This window comes from Schistocerca piceifrons, chromosome 1 (genome assembly GCF_021461385.2).
Source record: "Schistocerca piceifrons isolate TAMUIC-IGC-003096 chromosome 1, iqSchPice1.1, whole genome shotgun sequence".
Taxonomy (NCBI): Eukaryota; Metazoa; Arthropoda; class Insecta; order Orthoptera; family Acrididae; genus Schistocerca; species Schistocerca piceifrons.
The window spans coordinates 448182745-448201680 of record NC_060138.1 but is presented as its reverse complement, the minus strand read 5'-3'; the positions used below and the strand labels follow the sequence as shown (position 1 = coordinate 448201680).

General features: G+C 42.6%; 1 protein-coding gene across 1 annotated transcript; it reads right to left on the bottom strand.

Annotated features, from left to right (window-relative positions):
• Nucleotides 1–2134: 2134 nt before the first annotated feature.
• Nucleotides 2135–15406, bottom strand: LOC124797413. The gene is made up of 5 exons (XM_047260783.1): nucleotides 15305–15406; nucleotides 3168–3272; nucleotides 2936–2998; nucleotides 2612–2749; nucleotides 2135–2414 (listed from the first exon to the last, which is right to left on the bottom strand). Exons 2-5 carry the CDS (start codon nucleotides 3256–3258, stop codon nucleotides 2368–2370), a joined length of 339 nt encoding a protein of 112 aa, XP_047116739.1. The 5' UTR covers nucleotides 3259–3272; nucleotides 15305–15406; the 3' UTR covers nucleotides 2135–2367.
• Nucleotides 15407–18936: the final 3530 nt, after the last annotated feature.

The following is an 18936-nucleotide window of genomic DNA, read 5'->3' as shown; positions in this document are numbered from 1 at the left end:
AGGCATTCTAAGTCGGTGTACACTACAAATGGGCCTCGCTCCTGGTGGTGAACATTTTTCTTCCTCAGTAGGCGTCATAACAACTGCCAGGTCCTTGGAAGTGCAATCTGCTAGATGCTCTGCTAATAACTTGGCTGAGGAAAAAAAATTGAGGCATCTAAAGCAAATATGTTTCACGCAATGATTAGTTGATAATTGGGAGGAAGGGAGTCGGGACATGTCTCTGATTAAAATATAATGATAATAACCACCTTGGAAGAAGATCAGCATTTCACGATCACCGGCAGATTTTGATGAATGGAGGAAGCCGACAATAATATGCTTGTACTGCTCATCTGACTTGGTTTTGTTCTCCAGGCAATAAACGTGAACCGATATTCCGACATTCTGCACCTCAAATATAAGTATGTCATAGATCTTGACGGGGAACTCGATACCTTCAAAGTTATAACATCCTCGAATATTATCACCTACATGGTATATACCGGGACGTTCACGGTTATCTCTGTGATTGCAATTTCTCTCTCATCCAGGATTGGCCTTACAAAACAAGCCTGATCCTTCCTATTTTCGACATTAATGGATGACCTCTTATTAGCTGTATCCTTAGGGAGCCTGATATAGCTAGGCCTTCCATTTACTGGTGCATAGACATGTGTATTGATCAGTGCTTTAGCTGACCCTCTCTCGCCCATCTCGGAAAACTGGGCCTATATAGCACTCAAGGTGGATTCACGAAACCACTCGGTGACTGGTGTTATCACGCAATTCGAGCTCCAAAGATGATGGCTTGCCTCTTCACAATGCCAGAGGCAACTTCAGGTCGGTGTGTGGGGAGGGGGGGGGGGGGGGAAGGAAGGGGTTCGCGATAGCTCTAAGCAGAGCACCGCACTGCATTTAATGGCGGGCTACCGCGGATCATTGACTACTTGGAGGAGCTCCGCGACAGGAAGGCAAGCCCTCCTGTCGTGGTATCCTCCTACCGGATTCTCGATTCTTCTGAAAGAGATTTGCTCCTCAAAGGCATCTGCAATCACTGAGTATTCTAACCGCGGTATAGTGACACTGACCTGATGCCCTCCACTAAAAGGACGGGAGAGGAAACTACCGCTAGCCACAGGATGAATTGCTATTTATTTATTTAATGGGATAATAATTATTATTAAAAGGTGGCAATTCTATTTAAGCACCGTTTTTGCTCTTTCGATTGTTGCGAGTCAGCGATAGTGCAATGCTGCTCGCTTTGGAGAATACACATTTTATAAGAATTATTTGGTCCAGGAAACACTTTTGCGACCACGATTGTGATTTAGACAGTATTCGCGTAATTGTACTGATTAAAAGTTATCGTTTCCGAAAGACGCAGGTTCGATTAAAGCTGTGTGCACTTTTGCGCGTATAATGAAAATATTCATAACACGTCGCGTAACAAAAAGAAACATGCGAATCACAACCGTGATCAAACGAAGAAAATATACGATAACATAAATGTTCTTCGCTGTTATTCAGGACAGGCTCAGATTAGACCTTGCAATTTTTAGTTATAGGAAATCACAAGGCGTTACACCTTCGAGATATTTGTTTTGAATAAATTGTATTTACTTTCTCTCTCTCTCCTTTTTACAGCCTTTATACCTTCACATCGATTAAGGAACTTTTCCTTCTCTACCGACCAGTACGAGAACAAAATTCAGACTCAACAAAATGTCTTACATCGAATTATTACATGCTTAACCCTTAACAATCATACATAGTTTCGTAGTACAAACAATGCTAATTTCTTCCGTGCACTAGAAAGTCTTTGATACACTGAGCACAAAAATGAAAATAATAAAATTATAATTACATTTTTAATATCATGAATACTTCTTTAAATCATGAAAATAACGTTTGACATCGTCGTAATATTAATTTTCATCGTTGTAGCACTACAAGGATCATTGATCTCCATTACTAATGATACTACTACCACAGGGTGACGAGGTCCATCCTGTTGATAATGGAATCGGCGAGTCCGTTACTGGCAAGGGCGAACAGACAGAGCCGAAGCAGGATAAGGTAGCGGCAGTGAGGGCCCGTGGGAGCAACCTGGTTGCGGCGACGGTGTCCGGCGATGCTGCTGCTGCTGCTGCTGCTTGCTGGAGCCTTCACCACCGCCAGCCTGGAGGGTGGGAGATCGTTGCTGTTCTTCTTCTTCTTCCGAGTGAAGCACCAATGGGTGCGAGAGGGTATGCGATGGTGTGGAGGCTGGCGCTACAGCGACCACTGCTGATACAGCCGCTTCTCGCGCAGCTACGGGTGGTGCTTTTCGAGACGGTGCATGCCGCTCGGCTGTGTGTTTTATTCCTGCGCCAACTCTCTAGGCAGTTATGGCACAGCTAGCTGTTGTGGTGCTGGTGGCGACTGTGCAGCCTCTGTAACACAGGAATAACGAAAAAAATTAAGTACAAAGCTCAAGATTTTAAAAAAAATGCTGCAAACAAATAACAACATTTCAGAATAACAATAATTATATGCTGTAATGAAAACGGTTGCATTATAATCATCTTTTCACTCTGGGTCCAAGAATTGAGCCATGCAGTCGAGTTTTCGAGTAGTTCTCCCACCCTACCCAGTATTTCCTCATCCTCCTCCAGCAGGGCGAAATGGCGCTGCCCTTCAGCTTCCCCTCCAGCAGCTGGCATCTCACGCAACCACTCTGGTATTTCACCCTCGCCTTGGGGCCATTTATATTGCTCACTGGCGCTACCTACAACAATAAGATATCGAATGTAACTATTTCTTGAAAATGTTAGAGGCATACACACAGAAAATCGTACTCAGAACCGTTTCCTTTAACTCACTGAAATATAAAAAGAAAATCGTATTCTCTAGTTCACTGAAATTACTTATATAGGAAACACACTAAATTTGAAAATCATGCTCTCCTACTTACAAGACTGAATCGATTGCTCATGTATCTTGGCCTCGACACATACCTCTATATCTCCTTCCTCATCTGTAGAAATAGATAAAAAAGCAAATAATATGTCTCAGATAACTGAATAAATGTGTATATATGCCCCAGCCCTCATCATTAGAACCACAGTACATTATGCGAACAAAAAATATTTTCTCTAACAACAACATGTTAAAAAAATAATGAAATAAAAAATAAATGCGCTTACGTTCTTGCTGCGCCGACACGGTTATTATTGCTGGATGCTGTTGCTGCAATAGTCCCTCAGCCCCCAACCGCCGATCTAGATCAGCCAACATCTGAGGGATGAAGGCTGCAACGACAAGAAAAAAAGAAGGACTATAATAACACCTACGGAATAAAAATTCGTCACACACTAAAATTACAGCAGCGAGCCCTTCAAAACCTCGGTAGTGCGGAGGTACGCTTCTACAGTCTACGACCTAAACAAGTACTGTGCAGGATACTAAAATTACGGGGCACAGAGGCACACTGAATGATTAGAGCAATTAATTTACAAGATAGACTGTCCTGGCGAAGGCGTTTGCTGCTGCTGCTGTTGATAGTGTCACCGGAAATTGTGTGCTTCATTTTTTTGGCTTTGGCATTAGAACACACAATCCATCACACAGGCGAACTGACTAAGGCAGAATGAGAGCGACTGCACCGCGAGAGTGAATTATATAACTTCTATCCCCACCACCTGGCGTTATACCCAGGAAGCCAATAGGCGAGCAGCATTCCACCCCCCCAACGATGAATGCCCTCCCATGAACAATGGACCTTGCCATTGGTGGGGAGCCTTGCGTGCCTCAGCGATACAGATAGCCGTACGGTAGGTGCAACCACAACGGAGAGATATCTGTTGAGAGGCCAGACAAACGTGTGGTTCCTGAAGAGGGGCAGCAGCCTTTCCAGTAGTTGCAGGGGCAACAGTCTGGATGATTGACTGATCTGGCCTTGTACCACTAATCATAACTGCCTTACTGCGCTGGTACTGCGACTGGCAGAAAGCAAGGGGAAACTACAGCCGTAATTTTTTCCGAGGGCTTGTAGCTTTACTGTATGGTTAAATGCTGATGGCGACCTCTTGGGTAAAATATTCCGGACGTAAAATAGTCCCCCATTCGGATCTCTGGGGCGGGGACTACTCAGGAGGGCGTTTTTATCAGGAGAAAGAAAACTGGCGTTCCACGGGTCGGAGCGTGGAATGTCAGATCCCTTAATCGGGCAGGTAAGTTAGAAAATTTAAAAAGTGAAATGGATACGTCAAAGTTAGATATAGTGGGAATTAGTGAAGATCGGTTGTAGGAGGAACAAGACTTCTGGTCAGGTGAATACAGGGTTATAAATACAAAATAAAGTATGGGTAATGCAGGAGTAGGTTGAATAATGAATAGGAAAATAGGAATGCGGGTAAGCTACTACAAACAGCATAGTGAACGCATTATTGTGGCCAAGATAGATACGAAGCCTACGCCTACCACAGTAGTACAGGTTTACATGCCAACTAGCTCTGCAGATGACGAAGAGATTGATGAAATGTATGATGTGATAAAACAAATTATTCAGATAGTGAAGGAAGACGAAAGTTTAATAGTCATGGGTGACTGGAAATCGATAGTAGGAAAAGGAAGAGTAGGAAACGTAGTAGGTAAAAAAATGGATTGGGGGTAAGAAATGAAAGAGGAAGCTGCCTGGTAGAATTTTGCAAAGATCATAACTTGATCATAACTTACAATTGTTTCAAGAATCATGAAAGAAGGTTGTATACATGGAAGAAGCCTGAAGATATTGGAAGGTCTCAGATAGACTATATAATGGTAAGACAGAGATTTAGGAACCAGGTTTTAAATTGTAAGACATTTCCAGGGGCAGATGTGGACTCTGACCACAATCTATTGGTTATAAACTGTAGATTAAAACTGAAGAAACTGCAAAAAGGTGGGAATCTGAGCAGATGGTACCTGGATAAACTGAAAGGACCAGAGGTTGTAGAGAGTTTCAGGATGAGCGTTAGGGAACAATTGACAAAAATGGGGGAAAGAAATACAGTAGAAGAAGAATCGGTAGCTTTGAGAGATGAAATAGTGAAGGTAGCAGAGGATCAAGTAGGTAAAAAGACGATGGCTAGTAGAAATCCTTGGGTAACAGAAGATATATTGAATTTAATTGATGAACGGAGAAAATACAAAAATGCAGTAAATGAAGCAGGCAAAAAGGGATACAAACGTCTCAAAAATGTGATCGACAGGAAGTGCAAAATGGCTACACAGGGATGGCTAGAGGACAAATGTATGGATGTAGAGGCATATCTCACTAGGGGTAAGATAGATACTGCCTACAGGAAAATTAAAGAGAACTTTGCAGAAAAGAGAACCACTAGCAAGAACATCAAGAGCTCAGATGAAAAACATTTCTAAGCAAAGAAGGGAAAGAAGAAAGGTGGAAGGAGTATACAGGGTGTTCCATTGATAGTGACCGGGCAAAATATCTCACGAAATAAGCATCAAACGAAAAAACTACAAAGAACGAAACTCGTCTAGCTTGAAGGGGGAAACTAGATGGCGCTATGGTTGGCCCGCTAGATGGCGCCGCCGTGGGTCAAACGGATATCAACTGTGATTTTTTAAATAGGAACCCCCATTTTTACTACATATTCGTGTAGTACTTAAAGAAATATGAATGTTTTAGTTGGACCACTTTTTTCGCTTTGTGATAGATGGCGCTGTGATAGTCACAAACGTGTAAGTACGTGGTATCACGTAACATTCCGCCAGTGCGGACGGTATTTGCTTCGTGATACATTACGCGTGTTAAAATGGACCGTTTACTAATTGCGGAAAAGGCCGATATCGTGTTGATGTATGGCTATTGTGATCAAAATGCCAAACGGGTGTGTGCTATGTATGCTGCTCGGTATCCTGGACGACATCATCCAAGTGTCCGGACCGTTCGCCGGATAGTTACGTTATTTAAGGAAACAGCAAGTGTTCAGCCACATGTGAAACGTCAACGACGACCTGCAACAAATTATAATGCCCAAATAGGTGTTTTAGCTGTTGTCGCGGCTAATCGGCACATCAGTAGCAGATAAGTTGCGCGATAATTGGGAATCTCAAAAACGTCGGTGTTGAGAATGCTACATCAACACCGATTGCACCCGTACATATTTCTGTGCACCAGGAATTGCATGGCGACTACTTTGAACGTCGTCTACTGTTCTGCTGCTGGGCACAAGAGAAATTACGGGACGATGACAGATTTTTTGCACGCGTCCTGTTTAGCGACGAAGTGTCATTCACCAACAGCGGTAAAGTAAACCGGCATAATATGCGCTATTGGGCAACGGAAAATCCACGATGGCTGCGACAAGTGGAACATCAGCGACCTTGGCGGGTTAATGTATTGTGCGGCATTATTGGAGGAAGGATAATTGGCCCCCATTTTATCTATGGCTATCTAAATGGTGCAATGTATGCTGATTTCCTACGTAATGTTCTACCTTAGGTTAGTTAGGTTTAAGTAGTTCTAAGTTCTAGGGGACTGATGACCATAGATGTTAAGTCCCATAGTGCTCAGAGCCATTTGAACCATTTTTAATGTTCTACCGATATTACTATAAGATGTTTCACTGCATGACAGAATGGCGATGTACTTCCAACGTGATGGATGTCCGGCAGAAAGCTCGCGTGCGGTTGAAGCGGTATTGAATACCATATTTCATGACAGGTGGATTAGTCGTCGAAGCACCATACCACGGCCCGCACGTTCACCGGATCTGACGTCCCCGGATTTCTTTCTGTAGTGAAAGTTTAAGGATATCTGCTATCGTGAGTCACCGACAACGCCTGACAACATGGGTCAGTGTATTGTCAATGCAAGTGCGAGCATTACGGAAGGCGAACTACTCGCTGTTGAGAGGAATGTCGTTATACGTATTGCCAAATGCACTGAGGTTGACGGACATAATTTTGAACATTTATTGTACTAATGTGGTATTTACAGGTAATCACGCTGTAACAGCATGCGTTCTCAGAAATGATAAGTTCACAAAGGTACATGTATCACATTGGAACAACTGAAATAAAATATTCAAACGTTCCTACGTTCTGTATCTTAATTTAAAATCCTACCTGTTACCAACTGTTCGTCTAAAATTGTGAGCCATATGTTTGTGACTATTACAGCGCGATCTATCATAAAGTGAAAAAGTGGTCCAACTAAAACATTCATTTTTCTTTACGTACTACACGAATATGTAATAAAAAATGAGGTTCCTATTTAAAAAAAAAGTTTATATCCGTTTGACCTATGGCAGCGCCATGTAGCGGGCCAACGATAGCGCCATCTGGTTTCCCCTTCAAGCGAGACAAGTTTCGATCTTTGTAGTTTTTTCGTTTGACGTTTATTTCGTGAGATATTTTGCCCGGTCGCGATCAGTGGACCGCCCTGTATAGAGGGTCTATACAAGGGCGATGTTCTTGAGGACAGTATTATAGAAATGGAAGAGAATTTAGATGAATATGAAATAGGAGATATGATACTACGTGAAGAGTTTGACAGAGCACTGAAAGGCCGAAGTCGAAAAAAGGCCCCGGGAGTAGAAAACATTCCTTTAGACAGCCTTGGGAGAGCCTTGGGAGAGCCAGGACTAACAAAACTCTACCATCTAGTGAGCAAGATGTGTGGGGCAGGCGAAATATCCTCAGACTTCAAGGAGAATATAATAATTCCAATCCCAAAGAAAGCAGGTGTTGACAGACGTAAAAATTACCAAACTATTAGTTTAATAAGCCACGGCTGCAAAATATTAACACGAATTCTTTACAGACGAATGGAAAAATCGGTTGAAGCCGACCTCGGGGGAGATCAGTTTAGATTCCGTAGAAATATTGGAACACGTGAGGCAATACTGACCCTAGGACTTATCTTTGAAAATAGATTAAGGAAAGGCAAACCCACGTTTCAAACATTTGTAGACTTAAAGCAAGCTTTTGACAATGTTGACTGGAATACTCTCTTTCAAATTCTGAAGGTGCCTGGGGTAAAATACAGGGGGCGAAAGGCTATTTACAATTTGTACAGAAACCAGATGGCAGTTATAAGAGTCGAGGGGCATGAAAGGGAAGCTGTGGTTGGGAAGGGAGTGAGACAGGGTTGTAGCCTGTCCCCGATGTTATTCAATCTGTATATTGAGCCAGCAGTGAAGGAATCATAAGAAAAATTCGGAGTAGGAATTAAAATCCATGGAGAAGAAATAAAAACTTTGAGGTTCGCCGATGACATTGTAATTCTGTCAGAGACAGCAAAGGACCTGGAAGAGCAGTTGAACCGAATGGACAGTGTCTAGAAAGGAGGATATAAGATGAACATCAACAAAAGCAACATGAGGATAATGGAATGTAGTCGAATTACATCGGGTGATGCTGCGGGAATTAGATTAGAAAATGAGACGTTTAAAGTAGTAAATGAGTTTTGCTATTTGGGGAGCAAAATAAGTGATGATGGTCGAAGCAGAGAGGATATAAAATGTAGATTGGCAATGGGAAGGAAAGTGTTTCTGAAGGAGAGAAATTTGTTAACATCGAGTATAGATTTCAGTGTCAGGAAGTCGTTTCTGAAAGTATTTGTATGGAGTGCAGTCACGTATGGAAGTGAAACGTGGACGATAAATAGATTAGACAAGAAGAGAACAGAAGCTTTCGGAATGTGGTGCTACAGAAGAATACTGAAGATTAAATGGGTAGATCACATAACTAATGAGGAGGTATTGAATAGAATTGGAGAGAAGAGAAATTTGTGGCATAACTTGACTAGATGAAGGGTAGGGCATATACTGAGGCATCAAGGGATCACCAATTTAGTATTGGAGGGCATCGTGGAGGGTAAAAATCGTAGAGGGAGACCAAAAGATGAATACACTAAACAGATTCAGAAGGATGTAGGTTGCAGTAGGTACTGAGAGATGAAGAAGCTTGCACAGGATAGGGTAGCATGGAGAGCTGCATCAAACCAGTCTCTGGATTGAAGACCACAACAACAACAACGATGAATGCTGGTATGAGCACGTAGGACAAGTTGGTGATGGCCTGCCGGGCACGGATTTCGGGTGCTCATGGATCCGGCCGGATTGCCCCGCTTCCGGTCGCCGATTTCTGTGCGTTCACTGACGGACGCGCCGCTCCTTTGCGGGTCCCGAGTTACTGCCGTACCTCGTGCAGAAACTACTGTGATAGTGTACTTAATAACATTTTTTACGTGGTGTAGTATCATCTTCAGAGTTTCAAAGCGATGTATTTGCGCTCATTTACTTTAGTTTCAATTTATGAACAATACTCCCACGCTATTTATTTTCGAACTGCTGTGTGGCGATCTTTTTGAAAGTGTATTTAGAGACATATTCAATTGGATTTAATAACTCCATAACAATTCCACCGTGGTCTATGAGGAACGTCTTTGATTAATAATCGAAACGTCCACGGTCCCAGGTTCGAATCCCGCCAAGCCTTAAAACTTTGATTAATAACCGACAGTGGCGGCAGAAGACTTCTGGCTTAGAAAGTCAGAGGGCGGAGAAGCGGACAGAGGTTCAGGGCACTCTCTTGTCCTAGGAGTGGGAAAGTGCCCCTAAAGCAGAAGAATCAGCATTGATCAACGGCATGAGGTTGCAGAAGGCAATGGAAACCACTGCATTGAAGGCACATATCGTGTATCCACAGGCCATGTGGTCTGTAACTGAAAAAGTGTCATGATGATCACTCCGTTGGCAAAAGATTTCGGAATAGTCCCCCATTCAGATCTCCGGGAGGGGCCTGCCAGCAGATGAAGTTGAGAAATTCTGCTACCTAGGCAGTAAAATAATCAGTGATGGATTGGGCAAGGAGGACATCAAAAGCAAAAAGTGCATTCCTGACCAAGAGAAGACTGCTAGTATCAAACATGGTCCTTAATTTGAGGAAGAAACTTCTGAGAATGTGTATGTCTGGACTACTGAATTGCATGGTAGTGAAACATGGACTGTAAGAAAACCGGAAGAGAATGGAAGCGTTTGAGATGTGGTGCTACAGACGAATGTTGAAAGTTAGATGGACTGATAAGGTAAGGAATGAAGAGGTTTTGCGCAGAATCATAGAGGAAAGGAATACGTGGAAAACATTGAAAGGGAGAAAGGACTGTTAAGACATGAGGGAATGACTTCCATAGTACTAGAGGGAGCTGTAGAGGGCAAAAAACTAGAGAAAGACAGAGACTGGAATACATCGAGGAAATAATTGAGGACGTAGGTTGCAAGTGCTTCTCGGAGATGAAAAGATTGGCACAGGAGAGGAATTTGTGGCGGGACGCATCAAACCAATCAGAAGACTGATGACCGCAAGAAAGGTCTCTGGAAGTAGCTCATGCTCAAAGAAAAAGGAAGGGTATGTTATTTCTCACAAAAACGCGTGAATTGTTTCCGGGAAATTTCACAAGTGTGTAGCGATCTTTCTTTTACCGTTCGTGTTTAAGTGCGATGGTGGTATTACTTGGAATGAAACGTGTAATTACATCACAAATTGCTTAGATATTCTTACGTCGCCTGCAAAGCTCTCTCTCTCTCTCTCTCTCTCTCTCAATCTCTTTGTGCAGTAGTACATTTAGCTTCTGTGACATCTTCAAGATATGCATGTGACAATATACTGCACATTCCTTAAACACCATATTTAATAACTCCCGAAGCAGTTCGTATTCAGCGACAAAGGGTATCCGTGTGCCACAAAGAATGCTGCGGCTATGTCAAACGTGACAGAAAGTACTTAGTGCACGGCCGTCCTGTGGCTGCTGCATGGGTCCAGAGCGGAGACTCTCGGGTAGGGAGTGCACACACCAGATTGGGTGAACGTCTTGCTTCTTGCACTTAGGAAGACTGACTGGACTATTATCAAATGATCTACAATTACAGCACACACACTTATCAGCATGAGTTGCAAAGCGTAACTTAGCCCCATACTGTTGCATCTTCATTATTTCATGTAGTCGTCTTCTTCATACATTCACCAAATATCATTGCTTTCCAAACATCTATGGACACAGTCCTCAGCTGCGTGATCTGTTAAGCTCCTCCTTCTCCAACGCAGACATCTCATCCACTGAACATGTAGAACTCTCAGGATGCTCAGCATAGAATGAGCGAATTTCCCGCCATTTTTCCCCAGACCGAAATCTTGAATTATGTCATTGGAGGGGAGGGGGAAGGTTCCTCTGGTGGTGGTGTTGTGAAGTATGTGAGTTGGACTCCGGATCTCAAGGTGAACAAACTGGATGTAGTTACTGTCTATGACAACTCAAATTGTTTAAACAAACAATATACTGGAATGCATACAACCGACAGCCCAGTAAGGACTGAGTCCTTTTCCCGCCAATTTACAGATGGGGAAGGGGATGGAAGTGGAGTGGAGGGGAGGAGGGTGGAGTTAGATTAGTGGAGGTAGCCCAATTGACCTATTTTCCAATCAAAATTTGAAGTTCCCAACATGACGTCAGTGCGATGTTGCCACATCTATGGCCATTTTGAATAAACTCGGCAACAATGCAGCATTGGGTGACGTGAACTTTGTTCCACTACTGTTGCGTACCTAGCAACAAATATTCTATTCAAATTTAAAAGTGTTGCAATAGAGAAAATTTTGTGAATACTAAATTTAATAGTCTATGTGTTACATATTTACTACACACTAACAAATCAGTAACAGAACTGTAAAAGCAGTTCCGAGTTAAAAACATTTTGAAATAGGAGCTATTTGGCAAATTACACAAATTTCCATTTCCAAGGCACGGAAGTTGTTAAGACATTGAAGAAACTCATTCCATTTTCAAATATCTTGTGTTTCACTGCACACAGTCTTCTTCTATTTCAAGGTAAAAGACGGTGCACGACCGACGAAGTATGGCTTTAACTGGCCACACGTTCTATAACTATGAGGGTATGAGGGGCGTTCAATAAGTAATGCAACACATTTTTTCCTGAAAGCAGACTGATTTTATTCAAGGTTCCAACACGTCATATAACTCCCCCTCTGTTGGTTACAAACCTCCGTTTTTCAACATAATCTCCGTTCATTGCATATTATGTACACTCAAGTTGATGGTTCAAAAAGTATTGCGTTCAGGAGGTATTTCACAGCATGTGTTGTTAGCGTGCTCGTTTGATGGTTGCTCTCACTATTTTGATCTTACAGCTCACAGTTTGATGTTGATTGCTTGACTGAGCTCATTTGATTACCATGCGGAGGGGAGGAAAAGGCTTTTTGCCCCTGACAGAGAGATTGAAAGGTATTAGCATGAGAACTCAGCATGAGAGGTAGCTCAGAATGACAATCAAAAGTAATAACACCTCCTGTACTTTGCGAATGGTCATTTTCAGTTAAATTTGTAATGTTGGTGCATTGATGTGTTACCTGGAAAACGCATATGGCAGTTTCTAGTAAGCATTCCTTCATATGTCTGTAAGATCAGTCGCTAAACAATCACCGACCAGGAAACATCATGTTTTTTTAGGTACACCCACTTTTTGTGGGTCATCAGTTCTCTAATTTGATGCGGCCCACCATGAATCGCTCTCCTGTGTCGGTGTCTTCATCTCACAAGAGGCCCACCCCTACTCGTCATCACCGTTATAGAACAAATTGATGCTACATGCAGGGCTTGACCACATGAAAGTGACAGAATTGATCTGCCCAGGTGGCCAACATTTTCGGCGCGCTTTGGATGTGGCATGTACCATATATGTTAGAGCAGTTTCGTGACAGAACGTGATGCAACATAGAGAAAAAAGAATGGTAATCTTAGGGGTCGAGTCCCTATGCAGAAACTTTTTTTCGATTTTTATGTTATTTCCACTGCAAATAAACCAAAATAATGCTAATATATTGTACTCATTAATATTTTCATCAAAGTTAGGAGAGGGAAAGGCAAAGGAAAATCCGGGATTGCAAATAAATTTCCAAGAAAGTACTGTACTTACAGCATCAACAGGGACTCTGCAAATGGCTGTTCAAAAAAGGATTGTAATTAAAGGTTTAATTCTTCGTTGCAAATCTATTTCCAGGTCTGAACTTTCCTTTGCAATTTCTTCACATGCCTCTTATGAAAATATTAATAAACACTATATTTTGAGCATCACTCGGTTTATTTGCAGTGTAACTAATGTAAAAATTGAAAATTAAAAAAGGAAAAAGAGAGTTCTGCATGGAGACTCGACTCCACGATTCTCTTACTATCGCTCTGTACAGTTTCCAATAGCTGCCATGAAAGTACATTAACGTACAAGGGATACTCAGAAAGTAAGGTCCGCTTGGGCGCAAAATGGAAACGATTGCGAAAATCCGATGAAGCTTTGCACAGATGTGTTGGGCAGTGTCTCTAGTTTACATGTCAATCGTGTCAAGTGCTCTTTTCAGTTCTGTGCGCACTGTGAACACGTAAAAATGCGTAGATAAATAATGACTCCCGCCAAGTATGAGGGCTTGGTGAGAGATTTCGCCTGAAGTCACGCAGCCCACATAACGTAACTGTCACGCGTTTCCTTCAAATGTTCAAATGTGTGTGAAATCCTAAGGGACCAAACTTGGTTATCGGCTTCTAAACTTACACATTACTTAAACTAATTTAAAGTAACTTACGCTAAGAACAACACACACACGCATACCCGATGGAGGACTCGAACCTCCCGTGAGAGCGGCCGTGCAATTCGTGCATGGCGCCTCTAACTGCGCAGTCATTCCGCGCGGCGTGTTTCACTCTTCATGACAGTTTCGGCCGTACGCTCTAGGGGCAATGAAGATGCTCTTGCAGCGTTTTCCAGGGGAAGTGTACGGTCACTCACAATGCAGGCCGTAATTGGTTTCCCCTGAGTTTCATCACGAACAGCTGGATATAAAGTCAACGAGCTACAGACTAGCGCAGAGAATCTGTTGAAAGTAGAAGCGGCTGCTTTCTGTGACGAGGATATTGGAAATTCGGTTCAAAGTCACGAAAAGTGTGTCAGCGGCCACTACGTAGAGAAGTAGCTGCAAGATGTAGCTATCTGTTGCAAATAAAACAGTTCAGATTTTCACAGCTGTTTCCATTTCGCGACGGATCTAACCGTACTTTCCAAATAGCCCTCGTATAAGGCGCAGTCAAATGAAAACGAGACAGATGGAAAAAATTAAGTAATCTGTTTATTGTTTCAGAAGTCATCGCCGTAATATTATTACCGCCGTATATTTATTCTACTGTGTGACTGACAGTAGGTGTCTTTATAGAAAAATGTTAGCAGTTGCCTCTGAAAGCATAATTGTTTCAAGACCTCTTCGTCCGAAGGAAATTGACGACCATGATAGTGTTTCTTCAGGGCTCCAAAATATGGGAATTGCATGGGGAGAGAACGGGTCTGTAGGGAGGACTTGTAAGGGCTTCCCATCGAAATTCTGAAGCCTATTCAAAACAACCTTGGCAACATGTTGGCGGATGTTTTGTTGGCAGATCCGTGGCGTTTACACAGTACAGCTCACGAAAAGTGACAGCATATGAAAGTGTGTGTGTTTTAACTTTGGACTGCCCAGTAAGGTCCCAGAATACCGACGTTGGCTTTAGTGCTGCGACTTAAATAGAACAATATACAGAAAATACCGTAATCAAAAGGCAGCAGTTTAGCGTCCTGAAGACGGTCGCTGCAAAATCGGTCGAAAAGTCGGTTTTGTCGTACAACCTAATTGATGCAACAGTAAGAGGCGGTTAAATACCAGAGCGTATTTTATTTGGATCAAACGAGAACACTTTCAGTATGTCAGATATATTTTTAGGATCACAAAACTCAAAATGACTCTGAGCACTATGGGACCTAACGTCTATGGTCATCAGTCCCCTAGAACTTAGAACTACTTAAACCTAACTAACCTAAGGACATCACACAACACCCAGTCATCACGAGGCAGAGAATATCCCTGACCCCGCCGGGAATCGTACTCGGGAACCCGGGCGCGCGAAGCGAGAACGCTACCGCACGACCACGAGCTGCGGACTTAGGATCACAATGTTTTCAAAATGGTTCAAATGGCTCTGAGCACTATGCGACTTAACTGCTGAGGTCATCAGTCCCCTAGAAGTTAGAACTACTTAAACCTAACTAACCTAAGGACATCACACATATCCATGTCCGAGGCAGGATTCGAACCTGCGACCGTAGCGGTCGCGCTGTTCCAGACTGCAGCGCCTAGAACCGCTCGGCCACTCCGGCCGGCTAGTATTTTCATTTTCGAAATGTAGTCACTATCAGGTCCACAGGACGGTGTTCTGAATCACTAAATTTTTGAATTTACTGACCCTTTACAAATATGATGATTCTTCATCATGTTGTTGGAACTGTTCCATTTCGTTGGTTGTCGGCGTATAACGAGATACCTTACAGCCTGACCTGAATGAAACAAGAGTGCCAGAAGCTGTGCTGTAAGAGGCGTGCAGTAAATTGAAGACGGCCGGCAGCGGCCGCTGGCAGGTGTTCCGGCTGCACAGCTGCCTGTTGGCAGCTGCGGCGGCACGTCTGCCGCTGGTGGCTATTTCGCGGACGCTGACTCCCGCCTCCTCTTGGACGGCCGCCAGTGACGAAGCACCAGGGGACAGTGTCGCTCCCATTCAGGGTACTTCGCAACGCTTATTTTTTGTTTATTTATTAACTGGATCCTGGCGTAGGCACAGACGGAACATCCCATCGCGTGTGACGGCACAACGAGCACGTAACGGCTGATAACAGGCTATACTGATACATCACGGTAGCTAATAAAACTACAGTTAGTTTAGATTATTGAAGAAAAATGTAAGTAATAATATAGAAACACTGATTTTGCTGTAATAAAACTTAGTTTTACACCCCTAAGGTGGAATCCTTATAGTAAATATTAGTGATGGTCGTAATTTGGCGTCTGTCTGGGAAGTTAATTATGGAGCGAACAATTAGTAAAGCCGCACGTTTCAAATAACGTAAGTGAAAGAAAGGAAGTTTAGGATTTAACGTCCTGGTCGTAATTTGGCGTCTGTATGGGAAGTTATTTATGGAGCGAACAATTAGTAAGGCCGCATGTTTCAAATAACGTAAGTGAAAGAAAGGAGGTTTGGGATTTAACGTCCAGTCAACATCGAGGGGGAGGTGGAGGAGGAGGGAGGTGATTAATGTTTCACGTCTCTTCGACATCGAGGTCATTAGAGACGGAGCAGAAGCTCGGAATGCTTCAAGAATGGGAAAGGATATCGCTCGTGCTCTTTCAAAGGAACCTTCCCAGCATCTGGCTGGAGCTATGTATGAAACATAACGGAAAACACAAATCGGACTCGGATTTTAACCGTAGTCCTCCCAAAAATTTAAGTGCGGCGGATTTATTAAGTTAATGATATTTATTAATTACAATTAATTTACACTCGAGCTGGCATTTGAAAGTGGTGTCACGTAAGATCGTTAGGAGCTCTAACTACAGCAATGTAGAATGAAATTTTCGCTCTGCAGCGGAGTGAGCCCTGATTTTGAAACTTCCTGGCAGATTAAACCTGTCTGCCGGACCAGGACTCCAACTCGAGACATTTGCCTTTCGCGGGCAAGTGCTCTACTAACTGAACTACCCAAGCACGACTCACGGCGGAAGTAAAATTGTGAGGACGGGTCGTGAGTCGTGCTTGGGTAACTCAGTTGGTAGAGCACTTGCCCGCGAAAGGCAAAGGTCCCGAGTTCGAGTCTCGGTCCGGCACACAGTTTTAATACAGCAATGTAATTACAATTTACTTCAACCAGTTGTTTTTACAAAATTTATTTTATTCTGATCCTCAACGAAATTGATTGCAGTTTTCCTTCAACAAAACTTATTCTGAAGCAATTAATGGCTCTCCATCATACGTATATACTAAAATTAAAAAAATAAAACACTAGTATTCTCGTTTTGTTAATAATTATTCAACGTCCCTTTGAAGGATGTTAGTCATTACTTCGAGACAAACAGCACGTTGGTTGTCTTTTATGGCAAAGCTGTAGCGTATTTCATTTACCAGATATTGCATTACAGTGAGCCGTCGACAGAATTCCTGGGTATAAGATATGCCTCTCAGCAGAGATTTTACAGGAAAATCTTCCATACTAGTTCTGAGACTTTTCCACAGCGTTCACCAAAAATTGCACCGGATTTGTCCTTAATGTGAATGGCCAACTCGTGTTCTTCATCTCATCACTCGAATTATTTGTTAGCAACTTCCGCTGTTTTCCATAATACCCCATTAAAACAGGTACTTGCCAAGCATATTCCTCTCTAAAAGCGTTTATGTATAATCTTCAGTAATGTTTGACAGCACCTGAATAACTGTGATTCTGTGCTATTATAAATATTGTCACGTCTCCTCAACTGACAGCTCCCTTCTACAAAAATCTGCACCCTTCAACTCAACAACATGCACTACATCCTCGTCTCGTCTATCGGGACATCAGAACATTTATTCTGGTTGCCTGTCCAGAGTTTATAACTTCTCCTGTCTCTAGGTTGGCTTGCAGTCCCTTGGACAGGACTTCTCTTTTTTTTAGTCATTAGTCTTCTGACTGGTTTAATTTGAGCCGTCCTCAGTTATTAGTGGAATATTTTCCAATGTATCGTTCCTCCAGTGCAGTTTTTATCCTCTACAGTTTCCTCTGTTACCACGCAAGTTATTCCCTGGTGTACACTTCAAGTCAGTATTTTCCATATGTTTCTTTCTTGGTCGGTTTTTTGGAGAACCTCTTCATCCTTCATGCTTTTCAACATCCTTCTGTAGCACCACATTTCAAACGTTTGGATGTAGTTCTTTCGTGTTGTTCGCGAAGTCCATAATTCACCACTACACACTACTGTACTCCAAACGAACCGTCTCAGAAATGTTTTTCTCAAATAAAAGCTGATGTTCGATAGCAGCAAACTTATTTTGACCGGGAATGCCCACGATGCCTTTTACGGAGGTGAAGGAAGAAAAAATAACGTCGATTTGGAATGCATAGGGGATCCAGTATTAAGAGTTAGAAAGAGCTATGAAAGACCTGCGATGGAACAGGGCAGAAGGCATAGATAACGTTTCCTCAAAATTTCTAACGTCGTGGGGAAAGCGGCTACCAAACGATCATTCACGTAAGTGTGCAGGATCTATGAGACTGGAGACAAGCCGTCAGAGTTTTGGATAACATCATACACTCAGCCCTGAAGATACTAAAAGCAAACACATACGAGGACTACCGTAGAATCACATGAACAGTGAATGCATCCAAGAATTTAGCAATAATAATATACAGAAGAATAGAAAAGAAATAAATACATTACTTGAGGATCCGTTTAGAGTCAGGAAAGGTAAAGGCTCCAGAGAAGCTGTCCTGTCGCTGCACTTGATAGTGGAAACAGCAGTTAACAAAATCAAGACAAGTTCGTACTATTTGTCGACCTATAAAAAGCGTTCGACAACATGAAGCAACTCAAGATGTTTTAAAGTCTCAGAAAAATGGTGTAACCTATAGGGAAATGCTGGAATTAGAATGTGTACGAGAATCGATAGACAATTATAAAAATTGAAGAACAAGAAGAGCGATGCGCTCTGATTAAAAATGGTATACGGCGAGGGATGTACTCTTTCGGTTCCTCTGTTCGGTGTGTGGGTAGAAGAAGCAATCACGGAAATAAAATAAAGGTGCCAGAGTGAGATTAAAATTCAAGGTAAAAGGACGTCAATAACAAAATTCACTGATGGCGTTACTATCCTCTGTTAAAGAGAGAGTGAGGAAGAATTAAGAAGCTGCTGAACGGAAAGAACAGTCTAATGAGTGATTTATATGAAATGAGAGTAAATTACTCTGCATATGATATGACGTGTTAATTCTACACGGCCTAGTCATATTAATGTGACCACCGCCTATGTTGGACAAGGCATGTGGAAGCACTAGCAATGGAGGGTATATGAAGCGT

Coding starts and splice junctions, on each gene's coding strand:
- LOC124797413 (XM_047260783.1), bottom strand. CDS start 3,258: ATGTTGGCTGATCTAGATCGGCGGTTGGGGGCTGAGGGACTATTGCAG. Junction 2,750..2,935: donor TGAGCAATCGATTCAGTCTT/GTAAGTAGGAGA, acceptor TTATTGTTGTAG/GTAGCGCCAGTGAGCAATAT. Junction 2,415..2,611: donor GGAGGATGAGGAAATACTGG/GTAGGGTGGGAG, acceptor CCTGTGTTACAG/AGGCTGCACAGTCGCCACCA.